This window comes from Abramis brama, assembly GCF_963993115.1.
Source record: "Abramis brama genome assembly, chromosome: 5".
NCBI classification, from domain to species: Eukaryota; Metazoa; Chordata; class Actinopteri; order Cypriniformes; family Leuciscidae; genus Abramis; species Abramis brama.
This window is the reverse complement of record NC_139967.1, coordinates 7,605,402-7,616,923: the sequence shown is the minus strand read 5'-3', so window position 1 is coordinate 7,616,923 and position 11,522 is coordinate 7,605,402. Positions and strand designations below refer to the sequence as shown.

Below are 11,522 nucleotides of genomic sequence, written 5' to 3'. Positions count from 1 at the left end.
GACCAAATCAGCAGATTAATCGTCGTGATTAATGAGTTTCTAAAAGTGACGTTTCATGAATCACTGGAGCACATGGAGCTGAAGTCCAACAGTTCACGCGCGTCAAACATTAACTCAGAGAAGCGTGTGTGTTGCAACTCCTGCAACTTCATATAGACGCGAATCTATAAACAACAGCGAGAATAATGGCGGCAACGCGCTCTCTACAAATCCTCAAGAGACAGCAACATTTCCTCAACAAGGTGCATTCAGCATGGCTGGCCAGGTAATGTGCTTTTGTCACAGAGAGAGATGCATGTAACACGATACAGTTGCTAGTAAAGTTAATCAGCAATGCAAGTAAAAGTGCAGATCTAGAGTCAATTCAGTCATATTCAGTATGTGGGTAGTTTATAAATATATATACATGTAAATGTATTAAGCGAAAGTGTTGGTTTTAGTGCTGCATAAGAGTCCTGCACTCTGATGAGGGAATTTCTTCGAGTGCAAAAAATCAATATAGCCTAATCTCTAAATGTGCACCCACAATGCAATATTGCTAGATTATTCACATTACATATTTCCTCTGACATTTCAATAATTTCTGTCTTTGAGCACTTACTTTTAACTTGGAATAGGAACTTTTTACTTACAAGTTTTATTTTAAAAGAGTTTGTATAGGCTATTCGTTAAACAACATAAGTTTTATGTAGTAGTATTATTATTGTAATTATTATATTTTAGCAGATGCTTTTAACCATAGCAATTTGCACTTTTCCTACCTGTCTAACATACATAGACTGCTGTATAAAGCTAAAAATAATAATATCTACAGGCTAATTCTACCAAAGAAAACCTTTTGCATATTTAGAGTAAAAAACATGCATTAATTTATGACTCAGTGGTCTCCACAGGGTGCATATTTGTCCCCAAAGTATAGCGAAGTAAGCTCTCCACATGTAAATTATCATTAAAATGTATTCTTTTTCTTGACAAAATTCATCTTATGTAACAAAATGCATCTAATGTTTGCATAAATTTTTCACCTACGTATGCACTTTAAAAGTTAATATTAAGTCACTAAAACTGCATGCATAATAATAATTTAAGATGGAATTTAGCATGTCATTGCTCCTTGAAACGTCACATCAACTAACTACCCATGTGCTTACACGCTTTCTTATACTACTGCGCATTGCAGCTTGTGATGCATCATTTAGCCTATATATTTATTGAACACTTGCTGAAACAGTTTTGCTTGTGAATCTTTAGAGGTTTTGCAAATAAAAGTGATGAAGGCTGGTTGAGTTCCATGTTTGCACACAAAGTGGATGCCAGGAAAGATGCCCACTCCAATCTGCTCTCCAAGAAAGAAACCAGCAACCTCTACAAGATCCAATGTGAGCCAATCCATCTAAAACCTTCTAGGATTCAGGCCTTGGGAGAAATTGTGCATGAAATATAGTTGATAGGAATTGCTAAAAATATTCCCATGCATGAATGATGTGCTTTCTTGTCGTTTGGCTCCAGAAAACAGCCTAAACTGTTTGTTTTACACTAATTGCTTTAATAAATCAGCTTCCAAAGAGTTTATTTGAAGATTTAATTTGTTTTCAGGAGACTAGCTGCATGGAGAATTGTAATGAAAATTGGGTTTAGAAAAATGAGGGTAATATTTCATATAAGGGTTGATTTTAGTGATAAAATCACAAGGGATTTCACTGAATTCAAAACGTTACAAAAATAAGATACTGGTCCATTTGTTTTTCCTGACATCTTCAAATCCTATTTTCTCTTCCAGTTCACAATGTCAAGCCAGAGTGCATGGAGGCATACAACAAACTGTCGTAAGTAATCATAATCATAATACAGCTGATCAAGTCTATTTTCTTCGTATGTAGCCTTGCTTTCAGTATGACACTCTCAGGTCTGCATTGTCTAGATTTGATGTACTTTGATTCCTTGATTGTCCCATGTGACAGTGATACGTTATCATTACACTGTAAAAAAAATATATGATCAATAAATTATGACAACATATGTTTTTACATTGTTTTAACTCATCAAAATAAGTTAAGCAATTGTCAACTTTTTTTTTTTACAAGTTAAAGAAGATTCAATTTGTTAAAAAAAAAAAAAAAACAGTTTAATGTAATCTAAGTTGAAATGACTCAAACATCTGAGTTGATTGTACTTAAAAAATTTAAGGCAGCAAAAATGTTTTTTTTTTTTTTTTTTACAGTGATAGAATAGCCCATTGACCATATTGTATAGGCTAAGTTTAAATTAATAACCATGTTTTTTTTTTTTTTAAATCCCACTGTCCAATTTTAGGGATGAGGTTCAGAAAGAACTCCATCGTGATGCAGATTATCCATGTGAAGTCGTTGGAAGCTGGAACACCTGGTATGGTGAACAGGATCAAGCAGGTGAGATGACAAACAAAGTATTTAGCTTTTTCCATTGTCTGGGGCAAAACTGTGGAGTAGTCTCAGAGTTTAACAGAATCTGAATTTAAATCTAAGCTAAGCTACTGTTAGTGTCTTATAAGTGTTTTGATGCTTACTCTTTTTTTTAATTGCATTGTGGTCTATATACTGTAGTTTAATGCACTTTCTTATGTCTGCAGTGTCTTCTTTTAAAGGGACAGTTCACCCAAAAATGGAAATGCTGTGATCATTTACTCACGCTCAAGTTGTTCCAAACCTGAATGAGTTTCTTTCTTTTGTGAAACATAAAAGAGGATATTTTGAAGAATGTTTGTAATTAAACAGTTGACCATTGACTTCCATAGTATTTTATTTTTCATGCCATTGAAGTCAGTGGGGTCCATCATTACCAACATTCTTTAAAATATCCTCTTTTATGTTCCACACAAGAAAGAAACTCATACAGATTTGGAACAATTTGAGGGTGAGTAAATGATGACAGAATTTTCATTTTTGGATAAACTATCCCTTTAAGTTTGGTTGTACAGCACAGTGGTCAACTACTGTTGTTTTTACTGTGCTTTATAAATACAATTATTTTTGTATATATACACTGTTCAGAAGTTTCGGGTTAGTTACTTTTTTAATATTTTGGGAAAAGTGTCTAATGTTCACCAAAGCTGCATTAATTTGAACAAAAATGTAAGAACAGTAATATAGTGAAATATTATTGCAATTTAAAATATAACAAAAATAAATCAAATGTAATTTATTCCTGTGATCAAAGCTGAATTTTCAGCATCATTACTCCAGTCTTCAGAGTCACATGATCCTTCAGAAATCATTCTAATATGCCGATTTCAAGAAACATTTGTTTGTTATTATCAGTGTTGAAATGATTCTTTAAGTAATAAGTTCAAAAGAACAGCATTTATTTGAAATTGAAATCTTTTGTAACACTATAAATCACTTTTGATCAATTTAATGCATCCTTAGTGAATGAAATAAAATAAAAATCTAAGAAAAAACTTTCAATAAGTAGTTTATACTTTGAATACACTGAAACAAAAAAGTTAAATCTACTTAATTTTTCTTTTGTCAGTTTTTGCACTCACATTTAAGTAAATTTCACATATGGAATTAAGCATTTACTTTATCGTTTTTATCAGTGATGCATCACTTGGTTTTCAAGCACTGTGGATGTTTTGTATACGATGTTACAGTACTAGAGTGACACATGCTGTTTTGTGGTTGTAGTGCATCTCTGGAGATACTCTGGTGGATATCCTGCTCTTATGGAGTGTTTGCACAAACTCAACCTCAATACGGTATTTAACACATCTCTGTGCTCTTAAAAAATTGCATTTAATACTGTCACATATTTGTGTCCTTTACCAAAATGTTTCCTGTACAGACGTATCTTGCATTTCGAAAAGAAAGGAGCAAAATGTTGATCTCTCGGCGCAACCAGCTTCTTCTGGAGTTTAGTTTCTGGAACGAGCCTGCGCCCAGAACTGGCCCCAACATTTATGAACTGAGATCATATCAACTACTAGTAAAGGCCATTTAATTTAGCTTTTTTTAATAATATATTGCATTGCATTTCACACCGTTTTTAACATTTCCTTTTTTTTGGTTTGTTTGTCCTGAAATTTCTCAATCAAGCCTGGTACGATGATCGAATGGGGAAATCATTGGTAAGTTTATGTGTGATTTGTGAAAAATATTGATATTATATCACCTTGTTGCATATTTAATCTGTTTTATCATGTTCTAGGGCTCGAGCAATCAAATATAGACAGGAAAACAATGAAGCAGTGGGCGGCTTCTTCACACAGATCGGTGATTTGTATGTTGTTCATCATTTGTGGGGTAAGAACATCCTTTTCTTCTTCTTCTGATCATTGCATATTAATAAGTGTCTCTCAGTTGTACTGAATATATTTAATGTGTTTTAGCTTATAAAGACCTGCAGTCCAGAGAAGAGACCAGAAACGCTGCTTGGTTAAAAGAGGGCTGGGATGTAAATGTGCACTATACAAGTGAGTAAGAACAAAGAAAGGCGATGTTTGGTATAAAATATTAGCATACTGATTATTGCATACTGCATAATAGACCTTAGTCAGGGCAGCGCCATATTTAGTTTTTGTTGGGAGTTAAAATGAGGCTGTGAGGTATAGAAGTGCAGTGCATTTAATGGATTGTACTGGATTGTTGTTTAACAACATACCTCACAGCCTCATTTTCATCCGCGTTAATGGGCGGTCACACTAAAATTTTAATTTCATTGACTCCCATTTATATGTATGCAAATGCAGGAAACAGGAAACCTAGCTCATGCAAAGATGTTCCGTATTTCGGCACGTTCCAAAGTTTAGTGAACGACTTACTAATTCGTATCATGTGAAGACGTGTGACTAATAGAAGTTAGATAAGCCATGGCTTGACCTAAAATTAATTAAAAGAATGCACATTTTTGCGGGAAAGTGGAGTAGATTGTATGTTTTTACTTTGATTTTATTGTTATTTGATATATGTTGAATTTATGTTTATAAAAAAGATGCTGCAGAGTCATATCACGACCGTTGCAGTGCCCATAGAAATTTTGCTTGCTCAAAATCTTGTGTGACCACGGCTATCTGTATAGATACAATGGAAGCTTGTTTCCAACACAAAATATATATTTTTAAAAAGAGAATTGCGACTTTTTATCTCACAATTCTGACTTTTTTCTCAGAATTGCGGGATATAAACTCGCAATTGGGAGAAATAAAGTCAGAATTGGGAGATAAAAAGTCACATTTGCCTGTCATAAAGTCCATTCTGAGGAAAAAAATGACTGACTTTAAAACAGGCAATTGCGACTTTATATGTCGCAATTCTGACTATAATCGCAATTGCGCTATATCATGCAATTCTGACTTTATAACTCGCAATTGCAACTTTATACCATGCAATTCTGGAGAAAAAAAGGAAGAATTGCAATATGTAAACTCACAATTGCGAGAAAAAAGTCAGAAATTTAAGATAAAAAGTCGCAATTACCTTTTTTTAATACTTTGCTATTTCTTTTTAAATGATGTAAAATTGTCTTAACTTTTGTCAGTCTGATCAAAAAGGAGATTTGGGAATTGCAGGATATTCCAAGCTTACAGGAATTTGCATACAAAGAGTATACTATATTGTTCTACAGAAATAGTAAGCAATTCCAATCGTAAATATAGCTATTATGTTTTAATTAAATTATATTAAATTAACGGTGTTCAAGCGTTTTAAAACCTACATGCCAACTATACTGTTAAGGTCTAGGCCAACCCGAAATGTAGGGCTGACAGCCTGACACCATAAAATATCCATGATGGAGAATATGCTGAAACACATTCGCAAAAGAATGAAAGGCTTAAACAATAATACTTCATATAGATGCTAAGCATGCTTACGCGCACACATGCACACATTATGATGGGTAACAAAATGTTTACTGCAAGTGTCCTCTGTAAAACACCAGGTTTCAGATTACTCATAATGTAGCACAACTGTCAAAACTAATGTTTCAATAGATTTGAAGTGATGGATTTTGATAAAATATGATTGTAAATGTTATAATAGTGATTTTATAATGTCTAAATATGAATTATAGAAACACATTAGTAAGTAGTAAAAAAAAGACTATTATAATGAAATAAACGAAAGTTAAGAAAATGCTTATTTCAGGCCTCCCATTTAAAACATAATTTTCAGGTGTCATTGCAATCATAATGTGATATCGCAAAATATGATGCATAAAATGAACAATTGAAGAGGTAAATTTTGTAATGTTGTTTTAATGATTTCATAAAGTTTAAATATGATTTCAAATGCAAAACCCTTGAAAATAATTATTTTACAGAGCAGAATGAGACAATGAGTGAGATTCTCTACTATTGTGTGGTGGTTTTGTGTTTTAGATATAGATATTTTTACCCCTTTATAGGCCTGATGGCTCCAGATTATTGTTGTTAAACATTCTTCTGTAACTGTGTGTTTATAAAACACATTTGTTGTGGCACAAAAGCCAAAAGAAAATATAATCAGGTGTTGATGGTTGTGTTTTGATGATAAAACTCATAATTTAGTGACTTGACTCACTGAACTTTTCCACAGAGCCTAATCTCTGATTAAACAGGTGATCTATTATTAGTTTTGTATTATTAATTATAGTAGAAATGTGATACTGTAATATCCATTGTGACAAACAGATTTTAAAAACCTCTGTGGTATTATGCTGACTCACACAGAAATCAGCATTTGAATCTCAACGATGGTGACATTAAAAGTTTCATGTCGCAATGCATGCTGGGTACCAGCACAGGTACTCACCCATGACTCCCAGCATGCATTGTAGCACGAATACTTTTATCACCATTGCTGAGATTTATATGGGGATTCTTGATATCTGTATGAGTCTAAGTGATGCCATAGATGCTAACTTTTTGTGCACAAACTGTTTGTTAAATCTTTCACTTTATCTGATTGCCACAAAACTGTTGGCTCTTATGTTGTAGAATCACAGTTTTACTATAATGAATAAAACTAATAATGCATAATCTGCTTCACGAAAGAAAGCTATTACTGTAGTTTGACATTACTTTTCAGCTGTTATTTTGTCTATGGAGCAAATGATATGAATATTGTGTGTATGTGTGAAAAACAACGTGATTACAGAGGCATAAAACTAGTTAGCGCCAACTAGGGGCCGATTTCTTTCAAAATCCTTACAGAACTCCAGGGCCATGAGTTGAACATGCCCTCTGAGTTTCGTTCTGATCAGCCTCCGGTAACCTTGTCTGATAGCTACTCAAATTTAATTGGCGGCCATGTTTTTTGAGCTACGCCAATGTCATAGACTATCGTGGCACCTCGTACAAAGACAGTGCATGCCAATTTTCAAGTCATTTGGGCAAATGGTTGGGTGGTTAGACATTTTTATATTTTTTGGCGCCACCAAGTGGCCAATCGTCGCGATTTTTTTTTCCCAAGTGACCTCAGATTGAGCTCATACAGGTGTCCCGAGTTTGGCGAAAATATCTAGTTCTGTTCATGAGTTATAGCAATTTTTGTAAAAGTGGCCACTGACATATAGAACATTCTGGCACCCCCTAGCGACCGTGCAGCGAAATTTCAACTTTTCTTGATAATTATTGACAGTCAGACTCCAGAGAATATTGCTGCACTGGTTTGGTTCCGATCGGGCCAAAAACCCAGGACTAGTGCGCAAAAGTAGGTTTTTCACAAAATCCAAAATTACTCAAAATTGTCGCCGAATCCGAGGCGTGCATTTTGACCGTCTTGAAGCCAAGGATTCCAATGATATAAGACACTTGAGCCTAACGGTTTAGTAGTTATGAGCCATCTCATCTCATCTCATCTTTTGATCGCTGTAGCGCCCCCGTCTGGCCGATCGCGGCGGGCGGTGGTGACGTTGTAGGCAGTGTGAGTATTACCAGCCCTCAAAGTTTCAAGTCTCTACGACTGTTTGGTCTGCCCGATCACTTTTAGGGGAGAATGCTGATCCTTGGAAAAATTATCCAAGCGCTGTGTGCTTGAACTCCTAACAAAGTGTTTTCTTTGTAAATGGTGCCATCTGGTGAATTACAGTAGAACTGTTCATACACAATACATCACATCTAAGCAATGCAAAAGCTTTTGATCAGTACATTGACTTGTTTATGTCTGTTTTTTTTTTTTTTTACAGTGCCTCTTATCCAGAAGATGGAATCGAGAATTATGATTCCAATGGAACACTCCCCTCTGCAGTAAATCAACAGTGTTTCACCTGTGATGACACTCAATCCATCTGGAAATCTAATTCATGTAGAGTTTTGTTCTGACTGATCAAGGTCTTCAGGTCCTCTTGAAGAAGACAGTTGTGTTAGAGTAGAGCTGTAAATGCCATTCTGAGAACTACAATGACACACTCCGGTGCCTTTGTATCAGACTGTTTGAGTGTAAAATTAAAACAGCAATCTGATTTTATATATAGTATAATTTAAAAACGACAGACTTGTTTTTAGACATTGTTCTCTTTCATCAATTGGCATGTTTGGCCTGTTTTTGAGGAAACTTTTATCTGAAATGCTGGTGCTTCTCTATAGCTTTACATTTCTGCAATTAAATTATGCAGTTATCTGCAATTATGCAGTTATCAGTCCTTAATTAGAGCACAGATATATATATATATAAAAAACTCAATTTTAGGTGTATAAATAATAAATGAATACATTTCTGTTGATTTGTAGTCTCTTCTTACACTGTTTGAAGGAAATCCTATATGATTTTATATTATGTTATAGTGTTATCATGGTAAATTTCTGTAACAGTGTAGTATTTGCCTGGTTTAAATGAAAGCACTAAGGTTTTGGAGTTCACTGCATTCAAAAAAACTTGCCTATGAAACAATGATTTACTATTGTTTAAGTTGATGCCAATAATGTTGCATAAGTTAACTCAAGTCACCTTTATATAGTCTATAGCGCTTTTTACAATACATATTGTTTCATAACAGCTTTACAGTGATAAAAGGAAAAAATGTGACAGTTTTGGCTGTACCGAAATAATATAGTGTAATAGTGTATAGTGCATAAAAGCATAATGTGGAGGATTTAATATTATTAAGGCCTTATTGTAAGTAAAATAATTGGATTACAATTTTAATATTGTAGAGATCTGATATTTAAGATCTGAACTGAACAAATTAACAGTTCATGTATGGATCTTAAAATATGACAATATGATTTGAATTTGAATTGTGTAAATTTTAATTATTTACAAGTGAAATCTAACAAAATTGAATTTTAGGTGGTAGTTTAAATAGTTCTGAATTTGATTTTTTTCAAACGAATATTGAACATTTGAAATTTAACAAATTGAAATGTTTTTATGGCTGAATTTTATAGACATGTATTTTCAAACAGCTAGTTTTTTTGTTCTGAATTCATATACTGCAAATATTCAGTTTAAAAAAATATAGATTCAAGTTTTCAAGATGAAGAAATTCGGAACTTCAAATTCAGTTTTCTAAAATTCAATCTCAAAAATTCAAGTTCAAAAATTCAGATCTTACAGAAAGTAGGTCACAGGTCATCCACAGGGAAGAGTAAAGGATCTCAGATAAGTCGAACAGAGCATTTTGGCTGCACTGCAGTAGTTTTCTGCCGCAAACGCGGTGGTGGTTCAAGAGAATCCGTGTATCTTTCGTTCAGTCGTTTTTTTATTTAATATTAAGAGTAGAAAAATGAGAAAACAGCTTGAGTATTAGATTTCTAATATTCTAGTAATAATAGACCGCTGCTGCAGTTGCACGGAGCTTACAAAACGCATGTATTGCAACTATAGGCTACATTTAATTTTCTCATCAAACAACTAGACTAACGAATGGCTCGGCACAACAGAAGAGCCTAGAAAGGGCTTTTTCTCTGTGTAGACCAGCAGTTGGTCTGAATTTGCTATAACCTATAGCCTATTTTCTGGACTGTATAGGCTGTCACGTTTTATCATGAAACACGCTGTGAGTCCCAAAATACACGTATAGGCTAAATCAGCGTCTTCACAGCAAGGGAAATGTTTGGAATAACAAGTAGGACTGTGTGCGGCACAGCTTGCCCTTTATATTGTACAACAGACCAATTAAATTAGGCAGAATAACTTTTTATATGTTTGGTTGACTGTGTTTCATTTTGATAATGAACAGTCTGCGATATGAAGCATTGCCAGAACTGATAGCCTACTATGTTGTGTGAGAGCGCGATGCGCGAGCGCCATCACTTGGATTTGTTCCACTGCTGGGAAATAACTTAATACTCTGTTATTTATAGTCATACAGATAATATGACATCATTCGAAACAGTAAAATGTATATTTTTATTTGTGTACATTCAAAATGACTACAAAATATCATGTCACTGAAAAATAAATAAAACAACATGATGCGCTGCTTTAGCGCGTCTCGGTCTCTTTAGATCTTTCTGGCGCTCACCAAAAATGAACCAAAATACAGAGAATAGCCTTCTTGGCGCGCCTACTTTTGAAAGTCAACATTTAGATTATTTAACGTTAAATGCATTATATATGCCTGAGTCACTTTGGAATAAATCACAGCGTGTTTCATGATAAAACGTGACAGCCTATACAGTCCAGAAAATAGGCTATAGGTTATAGCAAATTCAGACCAACTGCTGGTCTACACAGAGAAAAAGCCCTTTCTAGGCTCTTCTGTTGTACCGAGCCATTCGTTAGTCTAGTTGTTTGATGAGAAAATTAAATGTAGCCTATAGTTGCAATACACGCGTTTTGTAAGCTCCGTGCAACTGCAGCAGCGGACTATTATTACTAGAATATTAGAAATCTAATACTCAAGCTGTTTTCTCATTTTTCTACTCTTAATATTAAATAAAAAAACGACTGAACGAAAGATACACGGATTCTCTTGAACCACCACCGCGTTTGCGGCAGAAAACTACTGCAGTGCAGCCAAAATGCTCTGTTCGACTTATCTGAGATCCTTTACTCTTCCCTGTGGATGACCTGTGACCTACTTTCTGTAAGATCTGAATTTTTGAACTTGAATTTTTGAGATTGAATTTTAGAAAACTGAATTTGAAGTTCCGAATTTCTTCATCTTGAAAACTTGAATCTGTATTTTTTTAAACTGAATATTTGCAGTATACGAATTCAGAACAAAAAAACTAGCTGTTTGAAAATACATGTCTATAAAATTCAGCCATAAAAACATTTCAATTTGTTAAATTTCAAATGTTCAATATTCGTTTAAAAAAAAATCAAATTCAGAACTATTTAAACTACCACCTAAAATTCAATTTTCTTAGATTTCACTTGTAAATAATTCAAATTTACACAATTCAAATTCAAATCATATTGTCATATTTTAAGCTCCATATTAATGCCCCTCATGAGCAGCTATTTTTGTGAAATTGGCCCGTCTTAAATGCTGCTGTCCCTTTAAGAACAAGGGGGCGTGTGACACAACTGCCGAACCATACAAGTAGAAGAAAATGAACTGGTAGAAAGACAGTTAGCGTGAAACGAAGTCTCAAGGTGGGCGGGGCTTCGCGAAAG

At 34.2% G+C, this 11,522-nt stretch overlaps 1 protein-coding gene across 1 annotated transcript; it reads left to right on the top strand.

Moving 5' to 3' along the window:
• The first annotated feature begins 72 nt into the window (after positions 1–72).
• nipsnap1 (nipsnap homolog 1 (C. elegans)) lies at positions 73–8,678 on the top strand. Its single transcript, XM_084115692.1, has 10 exons — positions 73–265; positions 1,252–1,379; positions 1,781–1,826; positions 2,314–2,408; positions 3,666–3,736; positions 3,823–3,963; positions 4,074–4,105; positions 4,186–4,280; positions 4,367–4,450; positions 8,143–8,678. The coding sequence occupies exons 1-10, from the start codon at positions 186–188 to the stop codon at positions 8,205–8,207; spliced, it is 837 nt and encodes a 278-aa protein (XP_083971818.1). The 5' UTR covers positions 73–185; the 3' UTR covers positions 8,208–8,678.
• The last annotated feature ends 2,844 nt before the right edge of the window (positions 8,679–11,522 follow it).

What these genes read in the sequence shown, in the direction of transcription:
- nipsnap1 (XM_084115692.1), top strand. Translation starts at nt 186, where the DNA reads ATGGCGGCAACGCGCTCTCTACAAATCCTCAAGAGACAGCAACATTTC. An exon ending in CATTCAGCATGGCTGGCCAG is followed by an intron (nt 266 to 1,251) that starts GTAATGTGCTTT and finishes GTGAATCTTTAG; the next exon opens with AGGTTTTGCAAATAAAAGTG. An exon ending in TGTAAATGTGCACTATACAA is followed by an intron (nt 4,451 to 8,142) that starts GTGAGTAAGAAC and finishes TTTTTTTTACAG; the next exon opens with TGCCTCTTATCCAGAAGATG.